This window comes from Palaemon carinicauda, chromosome 3 (genome assembly GCF_036898095.1).
Source record: "Palaemon carinicauda isolate YSFRI2023 chromosome 3, ASM3689809v2, whole genome shotgun sequence".
NCBI lineage: Eukaryota > Metazoa > Arthropoda > Malacostraca > Decapoda > Palaemonidae > Palaemon > Palaemon carinicauda.
In genome coordinates, this window is record NC_090727.1 from 45336619 (window position 1) to 45364118 (window position 27500).

Below are 27500 nucleotides of genomic sequence, written 5' to 3' on the forward strand. Positions count from 1 at the left end.
TCAAGGGATTTCTGTTCAGCACTGGAGATTGTAAGAAGGGCATCACATGCTCCAAGGCCTTTACGAAAACCAGATTGCAAGCTAGGGAACAGTAAACCTATGAAGACGTTTTCCCATAAACCGTTCAAAACCTTTAGATAACATGGCGATTATGGAAATTGGGCGGTAATCAGTGGGACTTGAGCTACCACAAACACATTTACATAGAGGAGTAACATTACCAATTCTCCAACAAGTGCTAAAAGCTCCTCTTCTTGCTAACTTGCGCAAAATAACAGATAACTTTGGAGCCAAGAAATCTGTAGTCTTTATATAAAACAAAGGAAAAATACCATTTGGGTCTACACCTCCCTAAGCATCAAGGTCCATCAACAGAGCTTTAATTTCACAAGATCGAAAAGATAAACTAATTAGTTTAGCTTCAGAAAACAGGAATGAGGAAGATCAAGTTTCTCATTACTCTGCTTGCATATCTATCTATTTGTAGTTAGGTTTGCTTGTTATGTAAACAATAGTTGGTGTTCATTTCACACTATTAATAATTTCTTAATATATAATCAACAGGAGAAACTGGGTCAAACTTAAGATGACTGGGTAAAGCAATTATTATCCATCTAGTTTCCTGCCTTTACCTTAAATACCCCTTTTACATGAATTTCTATCTCCACTTTTCTTTTAAATATCACTCTCTGTTTCTATTAACTATTTCAGCTTTGTAGGTTATCTTACATACACATACACACACACACACACACACACACACACACACATATATATATATATATATATATATATATATATATTTGTATATAAATATACAGTACATACATATTCTAAAATAAGCCAGAACCTAAGGGTTCCTTATGTTTGAGGATTTGTTGCATGGGGACACCAAACACAGACTCATGGCAGACAGTTTTGTCCAACTCCCCGATTCACCAAGTGACCTCATTGAGAGCTTTTCATATGATCCGAATGTGCGAGGCAGACATCATTTGTTTCTGTCTGAGCAAGATATTGTGTTGATTCTCATCTGGAAGAGAAAACTCTCCCTCGGACCAGACGTCAGTGGACACAAGCCAGATGCCGTTGCCAGGAATCGTCACATACTTCACCCGGCCTCTGTGAGCGCTGTAAACGTTGTAGAAGAGGCTGACTGAGGAGAGAACTGCCAGTGAATTGAGCCTTCTTGAAGAGTTTTAAACGTCTTAGAGACCAGGCAGTTAGGGCATGTGGTGTTGAAGGGTTTGATTTCACCCTTCTTGACACAGGGGTCATCCGAATTGAAACGTCTGGTATAATCCCTGGTACGAGAGACAGTGACCTCACCGGTAAATCCTAAAATTCCTTAGGTTCAGTCAAAGGATTTTTAGTTGAGTTTAGTAAAAAATAATTCTCATCCATTTTTTAAAAAAATACCTCAAATCTAAAAGAATGTTTGAATCCCGGCCAAAGTAAAATCGTTTATAAGAATTATGTCTCCCAAAAGTAGAACGAATTACAAACTTGAAGGCCTTTAAAACTGATAATTAAATTCACATGTGTTACTGATAGAAATCGTCTTACGTAAAGGACATCTTTGATGGAAAGAAATCATATCGTTTTATGATAATTAACGAAAATATTTCATGTTTGGGATTAACAGAGAGAGAGAGAGAGAGAGAGAGAGAGAGAGAGAGAGAGAGAGAGAGAGAGAGAGAGAGAGAGAGAGAGAGAGATTTTAATTAATTTTTGGTACACCCCTCAATTTCAGGGGTTTCTCAGAGACCGCATTTGACATGTAAATATTTGACAACTAATTCCTTTTCAGTTACTGAATATATTACTCGTTTTTCTATAGAAGTGGTGAAGTTCTTAAGAGGATCACGAGAAGAGACGGTAATAACTTTTACTAATGAGGTTGGACCTTTTGCGTTTCTATGGGCTAGAAAAAGAGGATGACGTGGATGATACACTTTTTGAAATATACCAATATTGATTATCGAAACCATTGAGCCTTAGCTTAGCATTAGAAAAGGATAAACGTATTCAGCTATTTGTAATTAGTACTGAAATGCTATCTGTGTAGACACCTCAGGATTATGTATGTAATCGATGGATAGGTTTCCGTAAAGCAAATGGGTGTTACAGACCAATACACACACACACACACACACACACACACAAAGAAAGCCACTCCAACGTCTTCAAAAAACATGACAGACACCTCACACGTCTGTCGACCTAATCGCGCCAAGACTCCTCGTTGGTGGGAGGAAAGACGATAGTGACAGATACAATACATGAGGATATAACAACACATCGACATACACTACTGGGATCTAAAGCAAAGTCCGCCTAAAGAAGGCAACCGTCCTTACCCCATACATGAATGGGAACAAAGCACGTTAATACAAGAAAAAGAAGAAGTACTGTAATATACCCTAAGCACCATGAGTATTGAAAGTAATGTGCAGGATATTGCATTGATAGAACATGTTTCAACTTTAATTATAAGTGTTGTAATGTATGTTATAAAGTATTGAATTCTGTTAACATTACCTCAATGATAGAATATGAATCTTCCTATCTGTTATATTTGTAGTATTGTGCATAATACAAGTAGTCTGTTTATATGACGTCATCACTCAGAGTCAGAGAGTTGAAGCCCCATAGAGCTTGCAAACAGCTTCAGTCTCAGTAATGTAGATTAGAACATCAAATGCATTAATTAATATCGAATTAATATTCCGTGGTAACGTTGATAACAACTCTAACAACATGGCACATGAGAATATAAGCTACACTAAAAATTAATCGAGAAGATAGGCCATGATTTCATCAGTCTCTGATTGCTGACCAGGTTCAGACTGGCCATCTGGAGATCCTGGACTTGTCCAAATGGCCCTCCCTGTTTGAGAGTCTACACAAGTGCTTGCCTAGGGGTTTGAGTGAAATGTTTCTGCTTTGGACCCATAATGAGTCCTTTCACAAAAATCGAATTAGAGTTTTTTTCGTTTTTAAAATGGAATAGAGCAAGAATGATTCTGTTTATTTACTATGACCAAAATTAAACTCAGCGAATGTATTGTACCTGTTTATGGAAACGACGATAGCACACGAATTAAAAGAGGATATTATCTGTGTGTGTGTGTCTTTTATATTAATTCTTTTGCTGTGAAAAGGTTTGATTCCCTTCCTTTTTATTTATAACATTTACTATTTGTTATTTTAAACACTTACGATAAATAATAATAATAATAATAATAATAATAATAATAATAATAATAATAATAATAATAATAATAATAATAATAATAATAATAATAATAATAATGATGATGATGATGATGATGATGATGATGATAATGATAAATGAAGGTACAAACATACAGTATATACCATATCAATAGGAATTTTGCCCGTTAAACTCAGAGGTTTCATGGCAAAAAAAAAAAAATTACTTATATTTGTGATTTCACGGAGAAAAGGTTTGACTTAAACTTTAAACTTGGGGTTTTCACGGAAAAAAAAAAGTTTGTTAAATTGGGAGTTTTCACGAATAAAAATTTGACTGTTTAACATGGGATTTTCGCAAAAAAAATTTGAATGTTAAACTTGAGGTTTTCCAGAAAAAAGTTAGATGATCAATCTCGGCAAATGGGTTAAAAATATTAATTTGCTAAAAAAAGCAGGGTCCTATAAGCCCAGGGTCCCTAACAGAGAAAATAGTTCAGTGAGGAAAGGAAACAAGGAAAACAATATTTTACGAACAGTAACAACTTTGAAATAAATAATTCCTAAATAAACTATAAAAGCTTTAACAAAACAAAAGGAAGCGAAATTAGATAGAATAGTGTGCCCGAGTGTACCCTCAAGTAAGAGAACTCTACCCCAAGACAGTGGAAGACCATGGCACAGAGGCTACGGCACTATTCAAGACAAGAGAACAATGGTTTGATTTTGTATTGTCCTTCTCCTAGATCTTCATCATCATCATCATCATCTCCTCCTACGCCTATTGAAGGAAAGGGCCTCGGTTAGATTTCGCCAGTCGTCTCTATCTTGAGCTTTTAAATTATTACTTCTCCATTCATCATCTACTTCGCGCTTCATAGTTCTCAGCTATGTAGGCCTGGGTCTTTCAACTCTTCTAGTCCCTTTTGGAGCTCAGCTGAACGTTTGGTAAACTAATTTCCCTTGGGGAGTGCAAATGCCCAATCCATCTCCATCTACCCCTCACCATAATCTCTCCCACATATGGCACTCGAGTAATTTCTCTTATAGTTTCATTTCTAATCCTGTCCTGCCATTTAAATCCCAATATCCTTCAGAGGCCTTTGTTCTCAAATCTACTAAATCTATTTGAGACTGTTTCATTTTTATACAATGACTCATGTCCATACAGTAACACCGATCTCCCTAAACTGTTTTATACTCTGATTTTTATATGTAATTTCAGGAGATTTGATTTCCAAATTTTACTTACCGTAGCCATTGTCTGATTGGCTTTTATTTCTAATCTTTCATTAAACTCTAATTCTAAAGATTCTGTATTAGAGATGATAGTTCCTAAATACTTAAATGATTCTACCTTATTAATCTTTTCTCCTTCCAATGATATTTCATCTTCTATTGCATACACCGTTCTCATCATCTCTGTCTTTCTTCTATTCATCTTCAACCAAACTTCGCGTGATATTTCATGTATTCTAGTAAGCAAGCATTGCAAATCCTTTGCTGTTATGCTAACAAAGACTGCATCATCAGCATACTCTAGGTCTGCTAAATTCCTATTACCGATCCAGTCCAATCCTTCTCCACCATCTCTGTTCTATGCATTACAAAAACCCCGAGGAGAATAAACAACATAGATGACAACACATTTTCTTGGAGATATACTCTCTCTCTCTCTCTCTCTCTCTCTCTCTCTCTCTCTCTCTCTCTCTCTCTCTCTCTCTCTCTCGCTCTCTCTCTCTCTCTCTCTCTCTCTCTCTCTCTCTCTCTCTCTCTCTCTCTCTCTCTCTCTCTCTCTATATATATATATATATTTATATATATATAAATATATATATATATATATATATATTTATATATATATATATATATATATATATATACATGTACATACATGCACACACATATACATGTGTGTGTATATGTATATGTATATATATTTATATATATATATATATATATATATATATATATATATATATAAATATATATATATATATGTATATACATATAAATATATATATATATATATATATATATATATATATATATATATATATATATATTAATAGGTGTTTCTGTTATGAGCTGATCAGTTGGGAGGAGGAGGCCTACTCCTTCTGTTTTCATTTCGATGTTAGTCTGCCTTGAACAGAATCAGCAACAATTTCGTGTCAACCGCCCATAAGCGATAATTGGGAGAGGCTGAGATTCTCAAATATTTATAAAGGAATCATTCAATTGATGGTGTGTGTGTGTGTGTGTGTGTGATGAGATCAATTATTTCTAGTGAATTAGCTCATTGAGAAAGTCTTTTAAGAATTTCGGTAATCAGTCCATTATGAAGACATGTTTTAATTCTTTCATTCTGTCTAGTTTCGAGTATTGTTTGCTTATCTCGTTCTATAGTTTTTATATGACTGATCTACTTCAACGTTGTTACTGATCTTAATTCAAATAGCATGAACTATTTCTTTCATTTCTCGTCATATGTAGTTTATTTTGTCCTTATTTCCTTGTTCTCAATAGGTTACTTTCCCTGTTGGAAAATCCTGCTTTTCGAACTAGGGTTATAGCTTCACTAATAATGATAATAATAATAATAATAATAATAATAATAATAATAATAATAATAATAATAATAATAATAATAATGATAATAATAATAATAATGATAATAATAATAGTGATGATGATGATAATAAACATTCTATACAAAATAGATATGTTTAGTTTAGCAAAATTAATCATCATAGGTCCCGTTTAATAAATCACGTTTTCCAAAATACCGTTTTTTTTTTTTGTTCTGTTAAACTTAGAGATTCCTCCGGGCATATAATGGCCTTGTGGAAATTCACATATATTTCTTTCTAAGTAATCAGACTACTAAGACCACTTTTATTTGACAGGGCTTCTTGTGCACCAGTTCCTCTCCCACCTCGAATGGAGACGAAGCATAAGTATCTTTTGTTTGCTTGACCACAGTACGCCTAGAAGAAGGTTTTAAGAATTTAAATTGGGGAAATGTAGCAATTAATAAGAAGGGGGAATACCTTAAGATTTGCAGATTCCATAGGTGTGTTTAGTGAATTATAAGAGAAATTACAAAAGATGATAAAAGATTTGAATAAAAAAAAAGAAGAAATGTAGGACTGAAAATGAATATGAGTAAAACTAAGATAATGTTCAATGAAAATGTAGAGACAGCAAATAAGAGTTATGTAAGAACCTCTAGACATTGTTAATGAATATACATACTTAGGATAGACAGTGAGTGTTTCCCCAGGCCACGAGACCGAAATTAAAAGAAGGGTAAACAGGGGATTGAGAGCTTTTGGTAAACAATATGACATCATGAAATGGAAAATGCCCCTAGAGCGCTATGGGGTCCTTTGACTGGCCAGACAGTAATACATTGGATCCCTCTCTCTGGTTATGGCTAGTTTTTTCTTTGCCTATATTCTGGCTTATATTTTACGAATTCTCCTCTGTCCGTATACACCTGGCAACACTAAGATTAGCCAGCAATTATTCACTCAAGGAGTTCACTACTGTACTGTAATTGTCCAGTGGCTACTTTCCTCCTGGTAAGTGTAGAAGAGAATTTCTAGCTATGTTAAGCAACTCTTCTAGGAGGACACTCTAAAATTAAACCATTGCTCTCTAATCTTGGGTCGTGCCATAGCCTCTGTACCATGGTCTTCCAATGTCTTGGGGAAGAGTTCTCTTGCTTAAGGGTACACTCGGGCATGCTATTCTTTCTTATTTCTCTTCTCTAGTTTATTTTGAAGTTTTCATAGTTTATATCTGGAAGATCTATTTTAATGTTGTTTCTGTTCTTAAAATATTTCACTTGTTCATTATTTCTTGCATAGTTTATTTATTTCCTTATTTCCTTACCTCTATATGCCATTATTCCCTTTTTGAGCCCTTGGGCTTAAAGCAACTAGCTATTCCAAGAAGTATTTTAGCTTAGCTAGTAATAATAATAACAATAATAATAATAATTATAATAAAAATAATAATAATAATAATACTAATAATAATAATAATATCACCTCGTCCTAACATGTCTTGACGATACAATAAAAACATTAATAATAGTAAAAATAAATAAACAATAGGAAGAATACATCAGGAATAAATTAAGACTAAAAATAAAAACTAAACAGGATCTTTTTTTCCAAAAGAAAAATATGTTTTAGACTAGTTCTATAATATTGAAAATCAAGATTGACAGGACAGAAAAAGGATCTGTATGCAATCAAGATAAGAAATATATTGCTATTTGAATTGATTCCATGATTTCCTTATTTCAGATTGATCTTGGATCCATTATTCGAAGATGGTTCTTCAGGTCAACCCAAGTGGATTCACGAGCCAAGAAATCTTGAACAGCTAAATGATGAACAAGGTACTTATAAACGTTTTCATAAGATTTATCCTGCATAATTATATCATTTTTACTGTGAGAAAAATTCGTTACTTTTAGTATTACGAATTTAATATGTTGAAAACAATTCCACTTTTTTTCAAAGGGTAAACTACTGTACTGTAATTGTTCAGTGGCTTCTCTCCTCTTGGTAAGGATAGAAGACTCTATTTAGCTATAGTAAGCAGCTCTTCTAGGAGAAGGACACTCCAAAATCAAACCATTGTTCTCTAGTCTTGGGTAGTGCCATAGCCTCTGCACCATGGTCTTCCACTGTCTTGGCTTAGAGTTCTCTTGCTTGAGGATACACACGGCCACACTACTCTATCTAATTTCTCTTCCTCTTGTTTTTTTAAAGGTTTTAATAGTTTATATAGGAAATATTTATCTTAATGTTTTACTGTTCCTGAAATATTTCATTTTTCCTCATTTCCTTTCCTCACTGGACTATTTTCCCTGTTGGAGCCCCTGGGCTTATAGCATCCAGCTTTTTCAACTATGTAGCTTTTAAAGTATTACTAATAATAATAATTATAATTATAATTATAATTATAATTATGATTATAATTATAATTATAATTATAATAATAATGATAATAAAAATAATAATAATAATAATAATAATATTATCATTATTATTATTTTTAAATGTATTCTTATAATTTCACCTTTTAAACTTATATCGTCTTACTGTGAATTCTTGGTTTGCAGAAAGCAATTATGTCAAGTGTGGTCAAACACACAGACTGGACAGAGGCAAGAGTGTCGCTATCAAATCAAAGAGGCTCAATGGCAAATATCTTAAGAAGGAAGACTGCCGATGGACTTTTCAGGTTTGCTCGAACAAATTGTCTGTTGTTTGATACAATTATTATTGCCATCATTAAAGCTTTGATTTATAATGGAGTGATGTCTCTAAATCTTTATAAATTTCATTTTTTAATAAGCTACCTTAATAAATTTGCCAAGTCACTAGCAGAAATAAACTCTAGCTTTCTTCGTTTAATCAAACTGATGCAAGTTGATACATCACAGGTTTTCTTCTTCAGTATTTTTGGCGTGCTGAAGGAGGGATAACTTGTTCCTAGTAATGACAAATCTCTCTCTCTCTCTCTCTCTCTCTCTCTCTCTCTCTCTCTCTCTCTCTCTCTCTCTCTCTCTGTATATTTCAAAGACTCTAAAGTTTTCCTTTATCAATTCTAACTAATTAGTTTCAGAGTTTCCAAATATTTTTGTATGAGAAATCTCACGCGCACAGCCTTCATGTTAAAGTGTCATTCGATCACTCAACCAATGCAGTCCTGAAGAAAAGTCACCAACTGATTCGAAACAAGTGTCGATATCAAGTCATAAATGAAGAAACTGAAAAACGTTTCCCTGTTATTCTGAAAACTATCTGGAGGACAAACTATTTTTGATTTATGAACGCCACCAAGACATTATTAATTCAATATATATATATATATATATATATATATATATATATATATATATATATATATATATATATATACTGTATATATTGAATAGACAATGTCTTAGTGGCGTCTGAAAAACGAAGATAGTTTCTCTCCGGACTGACTGTCCTGCAGATAGTTTTCAGGATACCAGCAGAAATACATTTACTTCTCTCCATTTATTGTTTGGTGTCGAACAATAATAGTAAAAGTATATATATATATATATATATATATATATATATATATATATATATACGTATATATATATATATATATATATATATATATATATACATATATACATATATATATATATATATATATATATATATATATATGTGTGTGTGTGTGTGTGTGTGTGTGTGTGTGTGTACTGGTGAATACTGTATTTGAGGCATGTCCATTCATATGAAGACCTTTTGCAGACAATGGATCCTAACTCGACGCTGACCATTTCGTGTGGACTGTTCCAACTGAGAGCCTGCAAACAGTCCTCCCTCAGATTTACTGGTGGGGGCTACATTTAGAGGTAATTACTAAGCTGAAGTAACAATGTTATCATAACCGATTGGTTTTCTATTAATGCTTTTCATTACAACTTTGTTAGATGTGAATTATCATATGAATTTCGTAGGCCTTACTAAAGTTGGAGCAATTTTGAACTCTAAAATCGAAATCGAGGTGGTTAAAAGTATTATCTTCATCTTGGAAAATGAAAACATTTAATGATTTTTGTACAACTATCTCGTTATATTTCCTCTAACATCAGACACTCAAACGATGATAAAGAAAAAGGAGAACACAGATTAATTATAAGAGAACATATCTTTTTACAGATATTCTATAGTTAATGGAACTATACACAGAAAGTTAGTTTAGAAAGTTTTCACTTTCAATAATATAAATCATAAACAGAAGGCATTGATAACCTTGATCAGTTTCAAAATCTGTTTCATCTTATTTCTCTTCCTCTCGTATTTCTTAAGGTTTTACAGTTCATATGTGATAGATTTATTTAATGCTGTTACTCTTTTCAAATATTTTTTATTTCTATTTTTCATTACTTCTCTTATGATTTATTTATTTCCTTTCTTCCCTGGCCTATATTTCCCTGTTGGAACCCTTGAGCTTATAGTATCCTGCTTTTCTGACTAAGGTTCTAGCTTAGCTAATAATAATAATAATAATAATAATAATAATAATGATGATGATGATGATGATGATGATAGTAACCCTTTTGACAACAGTGATACTCTTTCAGACTGCAAGAATATGTAAAAAAAATCTCATTACAATGAACTAGTAAAGAAATATTAGAATAGAACAGTAACAACATTAAATCACAAAAATACACCGTTTTTATACACAAAAAAAAAAAAATGTCTTTCTGTTTGAGTGTGAAATAAATATGATTATAGTAAGTTAGCGATCTGTCATAGCCTATGTACGAGAACCTGATTTGTTTTCTCAAATCTCTAGGTTCTGCAGAAGACGGTCCAAACTCACAAAAACAATCGACGATAACAACATGAAGGTTTACTTCAGAACAAGCAGCAGTCAAATGAGGAGGAAGGGTTTCTCCTGTACCGTCACTGCTTCAGGTAAAATGGAAGATTTTCATTTTGCAACATTGAATGGATATACAAACTTCGTATTACGTTTTAGCAGATATTGTTATATAGAGTCGCTAAGATTTATTCGGTTTTCTCAAACCTTTTAAAGAATCCTATTTTCCAGAGAGTGAAATATTTTCTATTTTAAAACCATCTTTTATTTCATAACGTCAACAACGACGATGTCTTCAACTTCAACATGAGCAGCACCATGCAGTAAGTCAAGTGTTTGTTTGCACGATTTTGGTTGTTATGTTGAATTTCTAATTAATAGTTTTATTGATGAGGGTAAGGGAGATGTGCATGAGTGTTGTAATTCAAGAGGTATTAGTTTGTTGAGTGTAGTTGGAAAAGTGTATGGTAGAGTAATGATTAATAGGATGAAGGATAAAACAGAGAATGCAATCTTGGAAGTACAGGGTGGTTTTAGAAGAGGTAGGGGTTGTATGAATCAGATTTTTACAGTTAGGCAGATATGCGAGAAATATTTAGCAAAAGGTAAGGAGGTGTATGTTGCGTTTATGGATCTGGAGAAAGCATATGATAAAGAGTTGATAGGGAAGCAATGTGGAATGTGATGAGGTTATATGGTGTTGGTGGAAGGTTGTTGCAAGCAGTGAAAAGTTTCTACAAAGGTAGTAAAGCATGTGATAGAATAGGAAATGAAGTGGGTGATTGGTTTCCGGTGAGAGTGGGGCTGAGACAGGGATGTGTGATGTCGCCGTGGTTGTTTAACTTGTATGTTGATGGAGTGGTGAGAGAGGTGAATGCTCGAGTGCTTGGACGAGGATTAAAACTGGTAGGCGAGAATGACCATGAATGGGAGGTAAATCAGTTGTTGTTTGCGGATGATACTGTACAGGTAGCAGACACAGAAGAGAAGCTTGACCGACTAGTGACAGAATTTGGAAGGGTGTGTGAGAGAAGGAAGTTGAGAGTTAATGTGGGTAAGAGTAAGGTTATGAGATGTACGAGAAGGGAAGGTGGTGCAAGGTTGAATGTCATGTTGAATGGAGAGTTACTTGAGGAGGTGTATCAGTTTAAGTACTTGGGGTTTGTTGTTGCAGCAAATGGTGGAGTGGAAGCAGATATACGTCAGAGAGTGAATGAAGGTTGCAAAGTGTTGGGGGCAGTTAAGGGAGTAGTAAAAAATAGAGGGTTGGGCATGAATGTAAAGAGAGTTCTATATGAGAAAGTGATTGTACCAACTGTGATGTATGGATCGGAGTTGTGGGGAATGAAAGTGATGGAGAGACAGAAATTGAATGTGTTTGAGATGAAGTGTCTAAGGAGTATGGCTGGTGTATCTCGAGTAGATAGGGTTAGGAACGAAGTGGTGAGGGAGAGAACGGGTGTAAGAAATGAGTTAGCGGCTAGAGTGGATATGAATGTGTTGAGGTGGTTTGGCCATGTTGAGAGAATGGAAAATGGTTGTCTGCTAAAGAAAGTGATGAATGCAAGAATTGATGGGAGAAGTACAAGAGGAAGGCCAAGGTTTGGGTGGATGGATGGTGTGAAGAAAGCTCTGGGTGATAGGAGGATAGATGTGAGAGAAGCAAGAGAGTGTGCTAGAAATAGGAGTGAATGGCGAGCGATTGTGACGCAGTTCCGGCAGGCCCTGCTGCTTCCTCCGGTGCCTTAGATGACCGCGGAGGTAGCAGCAGTAGGGGATTCAGCATTATGAAGCTTCATCTGTGGTGGATAATGTGGGAGGTTGGGCTGTGGCACCCTAGCAGTACCAGCTGAACTCGGTTGAGGCCCTGTTTAGGCTGAAGGAACGTAGAGAGTAGAGGTCCCCTTTTTGTTTTGTTTCTTTGTTGATGTCGGCTACCCCCCAAAATTGGGGGAAGTGCCTTTGGTATATGTATGTATGTATGTTGATGATACAAAAGATAAAGTAACGTTAAGCAAAATTCTTCTTCCTCTTATCTTGTGCTTCCAATAGGAAATTGTGGCACTGTGAACCGTGTGACTTCCTTCCTCTTCTCTTGTGCTTCCAATAGGAAATTGTGGCACTGTGAACCGTGTGACTTCCTTCCTCTTCTCTTGTGCTTCCAATAGGAAATTGTGGCACTGTGAACCGTGTGACTTCCTTCCTCTTCTCTTGTGCTTCCAATAGGAAATTGTGGCACTGTGAACCGTGTGAGCCACATCGTTGAAGGAGTGGAGACCGAGGTGAACGAGTACCCCTGGCAAGTAGCCTTCGTCTATAATGGAACCAATAACGTCGTCTGTGGCGGAGTTCTGCTGTCCGATCAGGCGGTTTTCACGGCTGACACCTGCGTTTTCAAGTAAGAAACTTAGTGAATTCTAGCAAATAAATGTAAGGTTTTCAACATGATAGAAAATACACTTCTTCTCTCTCTCTCTCTCTCTCTCTCTCTCTCTCTCTCTCTCTCTCTCTCTCTCTCTCTCTCTCTCTCTCTCTGATTCCTCGCAATATCTCGTATCTTGGCAATATTCATTCTTCTCCTCATAGAGAGGATGTAAAAAAAGAAGTTTACGACGAGCGTTATATAAACAGAATCAAACTATGACTTAGCTCTCAGCTATATGGAATCAATCTGTAACAGCTCATAAACTTGAATAGAAATAAAAGCAATAGTATTAAGCAAGGTTTAAATGCTGCAGTTATCATTAAAAGTGAAAACCTTCTCAATTCTAATTTGTCATTTCATAATGATTCAAGAAGTCTGGACACAACCATTTCTTTTATCGCCTTCCTTTTGACCTCCACCAAGGTCATATTTTTTCTCCTTTGTGTGTGTGTGTTTGTGAACAGCTTTCTGGTCACAATTTCAATTGTAGAGTAATGAAACTGGTGGGGATTAACTGTTATGTAAAAAGCTGAAAATTATTAATTTTTAGAAGGTCAATGTCAAAGGTCAAGTTCATGGTCAAGCAAAATGTCCAATTCACGTAATCAGCCATAAGTTTGAACCTCGATATCCCAGAGACTTCAAACTTGGTTCATATTTGAGTGTATGAAAATCCACGTCAGATAATACATGTTAAAGTCAAAGGACAAGGTCAAGGTCGTTATTCTTAATCGAAAAGGGGGAGGGGGAGGGTGGACAGGCATGTTAGATATGTTGTGTCTTCCTATTAGATGAAATACTTAACAGAAACAAAAATATACTAGAATACTTCTTCTCTGTCGTTTTTTATCATTTAGACCTTGCTCCAATTATACCAGAATCTAAACTGTTTAAGGTTTGATCATCTAACTTGATTGGTAACGATTATTCAGACGATTTTGTTTTGTTAATTAATCAGCCAACCCCTCCAAGATTAGTAATTGGGTTGACTCTTGCAACGTCTATTCAATTGTGGTACTTATTCTTCAATCAATTAAAAACTGGCAAGATTTCTATCAAAATCAGAGTGACATGAATATTTGTCAAGAATAATTAGCTTTTTAGAATAATAAAATGGGAATGTTTTATAAGATACATCTAGATTAGGCTGAGTTGCCAAATCCTATTTATTTTGTGTTTTTAATAGTTTTGATAGTTTTTTTCTTTCATTCATTTATTTTAAAGAAATTTGAATGGGGGCTTCCTTCCTTCCTTCCTTACTCACTTCCTTCCTTCCTTCCTTCCTTCCTTCCTTCCTTGATTCATGGAATTACCAAAATCTGTTTTCAAGTCGCTTCGATTAAGATCTTGATAAGTATAATATATATATATATATATATATATATATATATATATATATATATATATATATATATATATATATATATATATACACATATATTTGGTACTTGAATCTTTTAATGAGATGTCATAATTATTCAAAACACTTGTCGGAGATTGGAAACTATAACTTGGAAAATGAAATATGCTGAGGTTAACAATGATTTGAAGTCAATCGTCTTTTCAATGCCAATCTTCAGGAATGCTACGTCATGTAAGTAACCTTATTTCTCGTTAGTACACATTGACTTGATATTTTCACGCTTTGACACGCAGTCCTCGTTTATTTTCTCAGGATCAACGGTAGTTCCGTGGATGTTCTTGTTGGGGCTCATGACCTCAATAATCCAACAGAATTTCAGCAGAGAGTACCCGTTCAAAGGTTGCCTTCGTTGTCTGGTTTTAATGAAACATCAAAGCATAACGACTACACGATGATTGCTATAAATCCTATAAATCTCAATGATCGAGTGAAGCCAGACCTTTCCAAAGACTACAGTGGCTTTATAGCCGTGACAACAGGCTGGGGATCCCTCTCTGAAGGTATGGACATTGATATGAAAATGTTCTTGTAAAAGAGACTCTTTAAGTCTTGTAAGCAGCTCTTTTAGGAGAAGGACACTCCTAGTTGGAGCCCTTGGGCTTATAAACATTCTATTTTTCCAACTAAAGTTGTAGTTGAGCTAGTAATAATAATAATAATAATAATAATAATAATAATAATAATAATAATAATAATGGAAATGACAAAAATATCAGTGTTAGGGTTTACAATCTTAACACACAAATGGTGATGAGTCAATTGAGCGCTCTTTGTGCGCATTTAATCTCAAAAGGGGAAACTGTTGTGAATCCTCTCTATTTTCACCGACGATATAATCACAATAGACAGCTCTTTTTTTTTAGATAGATCAAACGCCACCAAGAATATTTAGTGAAGAAATTCTCTCTCATAAAATATAGTGAAATAGTATTCTGATCGATTTATTCTATTGTATTTTTTTCTACAGACTCCATTGAAATTTTTCATTTTCTTTTAGTTAAGATACACGCAAAAAACATTTTAGATATTTACGCCATATAACAGAGGATACTGTCTAATATTTACACTTGATCTTATTGCATATTAGGGGGTCCTTTGTCAAGTGTCCTTAATGAAGTGGAGGTGCCAATTTTAACCTTTGAGGAGTGTAATAGCTATTATCCAGGGAGAATCACGAGCGCAATGATTTGTGCAGGATACCCAGAGGGCGGGAAAGATCGCTGTACGGTAAGTTTTTCGTTTATACTCTCTATAGTAATTACTTAGTGTATAAGAGTAGCATTGTGTCATATAATATCTCCCCATAGTATTTTGGGTTGACTGAATCACCTTATAATATGTCTAACTAATAGGTACGCCATACATAATTCTCATCGTAATTGGATAGGGGACTTGTAAAAAAAATCCTCTTCCCCGACTATTAACCATAGTGACTATAGGAATGTGATATCTGGTGTTCCTCAGGGTAGTGTTCTTAGCCCATTACTTTTCTTACTATATACATAGGGCATGTGGTTTGTCCTAGAAGACAAGCTCGTTGTATATGCAGATGATTCTACTCGCTTTGCATCAATTATCTTAATGTTGTTAGTGCTCCATTCTAATAGTTCTTTACTTGTCTTTTAGTTTATTTATTTCCTTATTTCTTTCCTCACTGGGCTATTTTTTCCTGTTGAAGCTCTTGGGATTGTAGAATCCTGCTTTTCCTAGTAGGGTTGTAGCTTAGCTAGTAATATTATTATTATTATTATCAATAAAAACAAAATTTTATCCAGCTATTTCTGTTTAAATATAAATCAAAATACCAATATTTCTATCAGTAAAAGGTATAGCGATACCTCAACGCAAGTATATCCCCTTTGCATAATAGTTAAGGGTATTAAAAAAGAAAAAAAAAATCTTTTATGAATTGGAAGCTTGAAGGAGAACAGATATTTTTAATCATTTTATGAAGAAGGCCTCATACGACTGAGCATCACAAAATCTTTCGTCTGTTCAACTTCGATCATCAAAAAAACATCTAATAACATGAATTTTTTCGCAGCACTCTAAAAGCAGACACGGATAAGCAGTCTATAATCACAAAGGCATAAGAAAACAACACTGCTTTTTGCAAGTGTATGCAATAACCAAAATACATATACACACACGCACACACACACACACACACACACACACATATATATATATATATATATATATATATACAGTATATATATATATATATATATATATATATATATATATACAGTATATATATATATATATATATATATATATATGTATATATATATATATATATATATATATATATATATATATATATATATACATATATATATATATATATATATATATATATATGTATATATATATGTATAAATATATACATATATATATATATATATATATATATATATATATATATATATATATATATATATACACTGTATATATATATATATATATATATATATATATATATATCACCATCATTTATTATGCCTATTGACGCAAAGAGCCTCAGTTAGATTTTGCCAGTAGTCTCTATCTTGAGATTTTAATTAATACTTCTTCATTCGTCATCAACTACTTCATGCTTCATAGTCCTCATCCATGTAGGTCTGGGTGTTCCTACTCTTCTGGTACCTTGTGGAGCCCAGTTGAAAATTTGGTGAACTAATCTCTCTTGGGGAGTAGGAAGAGCATGCCCAAACCATCTCCACCTACCCTTCATCATGATCTTATCCACATATGGCACTTGAGGGATCTCTCTTGTAATTTCATTTCTAATCTTCTCCTGCCATTTAACTTCCAATATTCTTCTGAAGGCTTTGTTCTCAAATCTACAAACTCTGTTGTATATGGTTTCATTGTCATACCACGATTTCTATCCGTACAGTAACACCGTTCTCACTAAACTGATATATAGCCTGATTTTTATATGTAATTTTGCGCGATTTGAGTTCCAAATTTTACTTCAACTAGCCATTGTCTGATTAGTTTTTTCAATCTTTCACTAAACTCCAATTCTAAAGACCCTGTATTAGAAATCATAATTCCTAAATATCTAAATGCTTCCAACTCATTAATCCTTTCTCCTTCCAATGATATTTCATCTTCCATTGCATATTCCGTTCTCATCATCTGTCTTTTTTCTATTCATCTTAAGATTAAACTCATGTGGTATTTCATGCATTTCGGTAAGCAAGCATTGCAAATCCAGTGGCATTTTGCCAATAAGGACAGCGTCATCAGCATACTCTAGGTCGGCTAATATCCTGTTACCAATCCAGACCAATCCATCTCTGCCATCCCCAATTGTTCTATGCATTACAAAATCAATGTGGAGGATAAACAACATAGGTGACAAAACATTCCCTTGGCGTACTCCACTGTTCACTGGAAATTAATTTGATAGGACTCCACTAATATTAATTATGCACTTGCTATGCTCATGAGCAGACTTGATCAAATCTACATATTCCAGAGAAACTCCATAATAACCCAGTACTCTATACAAAATTGGCCGATGCACACTATCAATGGCTTTTTCATAATCCACAAATGCCATATATATATATATATATATATATATATATATATATATACATATATATATATGTATATATATAGCTATATATATATTTATATATTTATATTTATATTTCAAATAAGTTATATGTATTAATACATTAAAGTCTGGATTCTCTTAACGACCTCGGGATCAGAGCCCCAGGCAAAATCACTCAAAGACTGTAGTATCTGACTGGCCGGGTTTCGAACCCTGGTCCGGATACCTGTATGACATTGACCATACCACTCAGCCACGAAGAAAGATAAAAGTCAATGACAATTCTTTTGTACATATACCTGTCAAATTCAGGTTTTTTGTACTTATAGTCTTTGAGTGATTTCGCCTGGGGCTCTGAATCCAAGGTCGTTAAGAGAATCCAGACTTTAATGAAATAATATATATGGCTTATTTGAATAATGAAAAACACGTTTAAATGTGCGCAATTTACCATATATATATATATATATATATATATATATATATATATATATATATATATATATATATATATGATCCATTTCAATGGATAATAAGACATCGGAACATGGGTTTTTCACTTTATTATAAAAATGTTCGTGAGTACACTTTACAGAGCCAGATACTCTTCAGACTATAGTCTATTTTTTATAGCGGTGCATATTTGCACCGACTCACAGGAGGTGCCCTTTTAGCTCGGAAAGGTTCCTGATACCTGATTGGTCGGAAGTATTTTTGTCCGAACACCTTCAATGTTCTCAAATAATTACCAAGTAATGTGAATCAAAACTTATCTATTAACTTATATTTCTCCATTACATATATGTTTTGTCAATAAATAATGTGAAAGAATAAATATATTATAAAGTATCGTCATGGTAAGTCTACATTTAATAACCCAATCCGCCGAAGTCAACGACAGCAGCTTATGTTTGGATGCACGCTTTGTAATTTTGTAATTTTTCACATATTTTAACACAAATTGGGATAAATTACACTCAGCATAAGTTAAGCATGTTATTATAAACGTTTTTAATACCAGAATTTACCAAAAACACGGGAATTAATAACACCCTATATTTGTGAAAACTTATGGGGAGGTAAAAGAACAGCCTGTAGCGGCCTGGCGGGAAAACAATCTCTTCTGATTGTCATAGACGCAGTTTTTTTTTTCCGTAATATAGTTCGGCCTATTCCTTTTAGTTTAAATAGTCTTGCATTGTCTCCCTTCGTAATATTTTACTTAGTATTTTCCCACATTCCTGTTCCTCACCTAATATCTATCTATTTTCCCGGATATCACTTCTTTCATAAAGGCCTAGGTGATATCCGCACTACGATTCCTTATTTCTTAGCCTCTGTGGAGAGTGTTGGCCTGAAGGGAAGCGCGTGCTAGTCTCATTAAAATAGTGTAGAGGCGGGAATAAAAAAAAAAAAAAAAATACTATGCTTAATTTCATTTGATATAATGTGAGCTACTGAACAGGTTTACAAAATAGGCTATACTTGCTACACAGCATAAAATTTATGCTGTTATTATTATTTACATACTTACTGACGTAAGGTACAAAACATAAGGAATCGTAGTGCGGATATCACATAGGCCTATATGAAAGAAGGGATATCGGGGAAAATAGATAGATATTAGGTGAGGAACAGGACTGTGGGAAAATACTAAGCAAAATAATACGAAGAGAGACATTGCAAGACTATTTAAACTGAAAGGAATAGGCCGAACTATATTACGAAATAAAAACTGCGTCTATGACAATCAGAAGGGATTGTTTTCCCGCCAGGCTGCTGCAGACTGTTCTTTTACCTCCCCATAAGTTTTCACAAATATCGGGTTGTTATAACCCTTAGGGTTATTATAAGAGTTCTTATTATAATTGTTGTCAGTAATAAATGTAACTCAGTGCTAAAGGTCAGCGGAAACAAACACTCAAGAAAACTTAACAATATTTAATACTTAACAATAACAAAATTTAGATCAACCTTGTTAAAACTACAAATAACATTATTTAATAACAAGGAAGGACAAATAACGGTCCTTTGAATCACACTGGATTCCCTAAAACTAAGAAGCTAAGTCCTATCAAAGACAAGAGAAATATCAATTATAAACTTGGATCCAACAATTTGGCTGGCCAGAACAAAAAATTACCCTAATACTAATTACAAGAAAGAAGGAAGACGGAGTAAATAAAACAAGAAAAACCATCATAAATCCTACCTATCAACACAAAACTAATGTACACAAAACCTTGTCTATAATAGACATACTGGAAGATATTATGTAGTCACGTCTTAAATATGACAATATATAAAAGATCAAATGATGCAAAGGATGTAAATAGTTTTCCTCACTTCAGTGGATGAATCAGAGGAGACACAACACTAGGGCCGTCATTCACTGGTCATAACAGCTATCAGGGCAGGTCCTGAACGCCAGGGCATAACCATAAAGGGCAAGCAATCCCAAACGAAAATCAGACACTCTATGTCTTACCTGGCGTCAGCCTCCCTACTAGCCACCTCACGAGCTTGCAAGCTCCCAAAACCACAGCAGCTGATTGGAGACGTAAGTGCACCAATTCCCTGGGAAGTCCTCCTCGTCAGGGAAAGGCAGAACTGGCTCGAGTCGCAGGTGACAAGAGCACCTGCAGACAACAGATCAATGTAAGGATCAAAAGCGTAATCCAAAGAATCGTCCAAATAAGTTGCCAAACAATCGTCATCCAAAGTCCAAATCACTATGCTGCTCAAGGTATATTATCAGGAGAGTGCTCAAGCCCGAACTGAATTTTGTCCAAGCACCAACGTCCAGACATCAAGTCGCGTTCATAAACACTCGTATGTAAAAAAAAAAAACAATCGTTAAAACGATAGTTCGATAATATAAATAACCGGGGAGGAGGCGCCTAACCACACTGAGAATTGTTAAATTAAGCACTTTACACTTAAACACTTAAATTTCAAAGATAACATAAACAAATTCTCATACAAAACAAAGGCTATTCTGCCACAAAATGATTCTTAAAAACTAGTAATTAAACCTAGAAAAACAAGGCTGATCTAGACTTTCTAATACCTTCCTCCCCAAAAACAAAAACAAAAAATTCCAATAAAAATTTTTTTTTTTTATACAAAACATGAAATCTGTAAAGAGAAAATGATTAACACATCACTCTCAAGACAAAGTAAAGTCTCAGGGTGAAACCTGAAATAAGAATTCTCATGAACAACACTACAACCAATGAATTTTAAAAACTGAATTGTCACAAAGAAAATTTACCAGCCTTAACAATAGAGAAAACATAAATGAAAAATAAACCAGAAGGTCAAATTAGCACAAAATATTAACCACCAGACACTGACTGTCTCAAATTCAGCCAATAACATTGAGTTTACACATAACAGACACTACCACAGTAGGACCGCCCACAATTTGGTCACTACAGGCTTCACTTTGGTTCAAAAGAAAACAGACAAATTATAAAATACCTCACTAAGAAAACCTAATGACTAACAAACCAAACTCCCAGCGAAAAACACACTCATACTCATCCTTACATCTCTAAGAATAACGCAAACCAATTGAAGAGATGAGAAGGGCGAGGGGAGGGGGGCCAAGTCGTGATCAAATCTATATTCTTGAAAGGGCATCGGGAATTCGATTCTCCGATCCTTTAACGTGTTTAATCACAAGCGAGAATTCTTGCAATTGCAGAGCCGAACGTAAAATTCTCTGGTTGGCGCCTTTCATGCGCTCGATGAAAACCAGTGGATTGTGATCTGTCCATACTTCTATGGGATAAGAAAAATTTGTTACATAAGGCTTAAAATGCACAAGAGTACGCACCAAGGCGAGGGCCTCCTTTTCAATGGTGGAATATTTTCTCTCGGTGGCCAGTAGCTTTCGGCTATAATACGATACAGGATGAACCTCTCCTATATCGTTCCTTTGAAAAAGGACACCCCCAATACCTATGTCACTGGCATCCACTGCAATAATAAAAGGTCTCTGGAAATTAGGAGAAGTCAATATTGGATTAGATACTAATACCATCTTAAGTTTAATAAGTGCTTCCTCACACTGAGGAGACCACATAAACTTCTGCCCTTTCTCCAACAACTTGGTAAGTGGCTGAGCAATGTCCGAGAAATTTCGCACGAATCTGCGATAATAACCAGTCATGCCCAGCACTCGCCGAACTTCTGACACTGCACGGCCTCTTTAAATGCACGATAGCCTCAAGGTTGGCTTGTTTAGGTGCCACCTGACCCAAACCAACCTCGTGACCCAAATAACAAACTTTTGCCTTACCAAATTCACATTTTGCTAAATTAATAACCAAACCTGCAAATTTAAGGGCCTCAAATACCTTACGCAATCTCGCCATGTGCGTACTCCAATCACCACTATATACAACCAAGTCATCGATATAAATTTCAGTTCCCTTTAAACCACAAATGACCCTATTCATAAGCCTCTGGAAAGTACACGCGGCATTTTTCATCCCAAAGGGCATTACTTTACACTCGTAAAGCCCAAAGGGAGTTACAAATGCAGAGATCTCTCTTGCTCGATCAGACAGGGGAACCTGCCAATACCCTTTCAATAAATCCAATTTCGTAATGAACTTAGCAGCCCCTATGTGATCGAGACAGTCATCTATCCGAGGCAAAGGAAAAGAGTCATTCTTAGTATGTGTGTTAACTTTACGGTAGTCCACACACATACGGAACTTTCCGTCGGACTTCTTAACCAGGACTATCGGGGAGCTCCATGGACTAACGGAAGGTTGGATGAGATCGTGTTCCAGCATATATTTAATCTCCTTATCAACTATATCCCTCTTAATGGGATTCAGCCGATAAGGACTCTGTTTCACAGGAGAAGCATTACCCACGTCTACATCATGCTCAAGAAAATTAGTTCGACCTGGAGAATTCCGAAATAAATCTGAAAAAGAAGAAATTAAATTAATTACATCCCTCCTTTGAGCAATCTCCAGATGCCCCAGCCCTTCCTTCAAAACTTCTAAATTTTGAATATTATCAAAAAGAGCATCAGAAGACACCTGACAAATCAAATCCTCCAAATCCTCTGAAGGTAAAGCCATACTTTCAACCACAGGCTCATAAACAATAGCAAGAGGATCATGTCTATTAGAAGTATAGAGTTTTAACCTATTTATATGGAATATTCTGCACTTCCGTTTGGTCCCAGGAGCCTCTATTTCATAATCCACCTCCGACAACTTCCGCAACACCTTCCAGGGTCCCTTATATCTTGGTTCAAGGAAATTGTCAGAGTCAGTACTTAAAACTAAAACTAATTCTCCGGGCTCAAACGACCGTGCTTTAGATTTCCTATCAAAATTTAATTTCATAGCAGCTTGAGAACTAGCCAAATTTTCTCTGGCAAATTTCCAGGCTCTAGATAATTTTTTCCTCAAGTCCTCCACAAAGTCTCCTACGTTTGCATTCCCACCTCTATCAGTCTCAAGCATCTCATGAAAAATCTCCAAAGGCCCACATACTTTGTGTCCAAATACCAGTTCGAAAGGAGCTACCCCAGTTGAAGAATTTGGGTGATTTCTTAGAGCAAAGAGAGCAAGGGAAGACCTTTATCCCATTCCTCCCCTGGTTCATAACAATATTTTTTCAAAATAGATTTAAGGGTCTGATGGAACCTTTCCACCAGGCCCTAACTCTCTGGATGATATGGTACACTGGTCTTGTGCCGAATGGCCAGTTCTGCACATTTACCTTTAAATACCCTGCTAGTAAAATTTGTACCGCAGTCAGTTTGAATAGTACGAGGGAGACCATACCTGGAAAAGAATTCAATTAGTTTGTCAAATACAACCTTAGAGGTTATCCTTCTCATTGGGAAGGCCTCAGGGAATCGAGATGCTCTATCCATAATTGTCAAGAGATGGGTAAACCCAGACTTAGTTTTAGGCAAAGGCCCAACCACATCAATAACTAATTCCACAAAAGGCTCACCTATCGCAGGAATTGGATTTAAGGGAGCTTTAGGAATAATTTGGTTGGGTTTCCCCATCACTTGACAAACCTCACATTCATTAATAAATTGTTTCACAGATGATTTTAATCCTGGCCACCAAAAACATTCTGCCAACTTTCGAAAAGTTTTACATACACCGAAGTGGCCAGAAAAAGAATCATCATGTGCAAGACTCAAGACAGACCTACGGAATTGAGATGGGACAACAATTTGTTCAATACGAGACGTCTTGCTCGGATTATCAGTTAAAGGACGACTAATCCGGTATAGTAAACCATTGATCACACAAAACCTGGGTTTAGTCAAATCTGCAGTGTCACCCAAATCAAAATTAAATTCCTTTTTCTGAGCTTCAATAAATGAAGACCTGTCCCAATCAGATCTCAAAACATTGCTAACCACACTATTACTACTACTATCTACAGACCCGGGCCTCTCTATGTCTACTCCTAAACTACTTAAGATTAAATCTTCGTCATTATCAATTAAATTTGCAGCCTTTACTGCTGCCCGGGTTGTTACTGCAACAGGACAGGCATGCACAGACAATATGGGGAAAAACTCTTGTCCTTTTGTATTTAACATATCGTTACCCAAAATGCAGTCAATTCCAGGAATAGGGAGACACTCAACAACTGCTAATTCTGTCACTTTATCATAACCAGGGAAAGACAATCTGACCTCCACTAACGGAGCCAAAACAACGGTGTTCGGGAACCCTCCCAGAACAACAAAATTTCCTGTATACTCAGCTAAATTTTTCAAAGAGTCTTTCAAAACCAGAGACCGAGCTGACCCTGTGTCCCTCAAAAATTTCACACCAACAGTTTTAGAAGTAGATATTAATTTACCAGGCCAAATATATTTATCATAAAGTAGTCATGCCTCCTTTTTGCTAGAAGACTGACTACTACCACTACCATCATTACTAGTGTTAGCTACTGGACGGTTTTAAACTACGGGATCGCTGATAACAGGTTTACTAGTAGATATTAGTGACACAGGATTATTATCATTCCTTTGGAGGTACCTTCTTCTGGCATAACACTGTGCCTGATAATGTCCCTGCTTATTACACCAAAAACAAGTCCCCCTACCTCTATTATTCATATTACCTGGGCCAGAACCAAACCTATTATCTTCAGAAAAGACACGAGTGTCCTGTCCACTCAAGTCTTTTCCCTGGTTACTATCAGGCTTATGATTTTTATCTGGTGTATTACCCTGCCCACGAGTATTCACAAAAGAGCCCAACCTCTGAAAATTAACTGGCCTAGCAGATTGAAAATTCACATCTTTATTTCCAAAACTACCAGACCCAGTTCGATGGGTCAATACAAACTCGTCAGCAATTTGGGCGGCATTACTTAAATTAAAAGCTTTTACCTCTTCTAGATAAATTTTCAATTCCTTACTACATGACCTTTTGAATTCTTCTAGAAGCATGAGTTCTCTCAAAGCGGAGAAAGAGACCACCTGGCGGCTTTTTAACCAATGATCAAATTGTTCCTCCTTAAGCCTAGCAAATTCCACATAAGTAAGGGAGGCCTGCTTCGTAAAATTTCTGAACTTAAGGCGGTAGGCCTCAGGAACCAAATCATATGCCTTGAGGACTAGAGCCTTAACCTTATGGTAATCACGGGCAATACCTTCTTCCAAGGCATTATACACTCTAATTGCCTTGCCCACCAACCTACATTGAATTAGTACAGTCCACATTTCTGGGGGCCAAGACAACCGAGTGGCAACACGTTCAAAAGCCTTGAAAAATTCTGGAACATTCAACTCTTCAAATACTGGCACCAATTTCAAGGCCGCACCTACATTAAACTTATCCTGCGAGTTGCCCCGAGGTGTACTAAATTGATTAGAGGTGCCCTGCAGCCTAGCAATTTCTAAATTGATATTGGCCATCTCCAATTCATGCCGCCTCGCCCTCTCATTCTCTTCAAATTCCAGTTTCATCAATTCTATCCGTTTACATATTAAATCAAATTCACCGTCCTCCTTGGACTCCACCAAAGGACAAACAGGAACCTGAGGATCTTTTGGCGCAGGGTTTACTACAGAATTGAATGGATTAGTGGAAACATTTAGTTTCAGAGGCAAGTTAGCCTGACCTTCATAAATAGTTCCTGTCCGGGGAGGATCCTCAAACAGAGTTAGACCTCCATTAACACTTATTCTGTCATCATCATTAATCATACTACCCTCACGCTCAGAGTCACTACAACCTGAAACTTCATACTCCCTAACCAAATGTTCAGCCTCAGCCAGACCTTGAGCAACTTTACTTTTAACAGCTACCAACAATTGATTTTTCGTATCCGCTGCCCTCAACGGAATACCCAACCACCGGGCACAACTTACTAAACAAGTCTTATTTAGTACTGGCAGATGCTTTATACAATCACCTGACCCTAAAAACTCTGCGGGGTCAAACACAAAACCCTCCATTGCACCAAAATTAGCAGGGGAGAAAGGTAATACTTTACAACTAAAGAAAATATTGTCAAATTAACAAAGTGCTGTTCCACAGACCAAAACACTGAGTACACCTGAGAACAATCCTGTCACGGTCGCCAATTGTTATAACCCTTAGGGTTATTATAAGAGTTCTTATTATAATTGTTGTCAGTAATAAATGTAACTCAGTGCTAAAGGTCAGCGGAAACAAACACTCAAGAAAACTTAACAATATTTAATACTTAACAATAACAAAATTTAGATCAACCTTGTTAAAACTACAAATAACATTATTTAATAACAAGGAAGGACAAATAACGGTCCTTTGAATCACACTGGATTCCCTAAATCTAAGAAGCTAAGTCCTATCAAAGACAAGAGAAATATCAATTATAAACTTGGATCCAACAATTTGGCTGGCCAGAACAAAAAATTACCCTAATACTAATTACAAGAAAGAAGGAAGACGGAGTAAATAAAACAAGAAAAACCATCATAAATCCTACCTATCAACACAAAACTAATGTACACAAAACCTTGTCTATAATAGACATACTGGAAGATATTATGTAGTCACGTCTTAAATATGACAATATATAAAAGATCAAATGATGCAAAGGATGTAAATAGTTTTCCTCACTTCAGTGGATGAATCAGAGGAGACACAACACTAGGGCCGTCATTCACTGGTCATAACAGCTATCAGGGCAGGTCCTGAACGCCAGGGCATAACCATAAAGGGCAAGCAATCCCAAACGAAAATCAGACACTCTATGTCTTACCTGGCGTCAGCCTCCCTACTAGCCACCTCACGAGCTTGCAAGCTCCCAAAACCACAGCAGCTGATTGGAGACGTAAGTGCACCAATTCCCTGGGAAGTCCTCCTCGTCAGGGAAAGGCAGAACTGGCTCGAGTCGCAGGTGACAAGAGCACCTGCAGACAACAGATCAATGTAAGGATCAAAAGCGTAATCCAAAGAATC

General features: G+C 35.6%; 1 protein-coding gene across 1 annotated transcript in view; it reads left to right on the forward strand.

Moving 5' to 3' along the window:
* The first annotated feature begins 2432 nt into the window (after positions 1-2432).
* The window catches only part of LOC137631691 (trypsin-2-like), a 30090-nt gene continuing 5022 nt past the window's right edge, over positions 2433-27500 (forward strand). Inside the window, exons 1-4 of the mRNA XM_068363571.1 lie at positions 2433-2506; positions 7536-7630; positions 14696-14962; positions 15550-15689. Of these exons, the coding sequence (XP_068219672.1) occupies positions 2433-2506; positions 7536-7630; positions 14696-14962; positions 15550-15689 (576 nt within the window). The remainder of the gene's footprint in view (positions 2507-7535; positions 7631-14695; positions 14963-15549; positions 15690-27500) is intronic.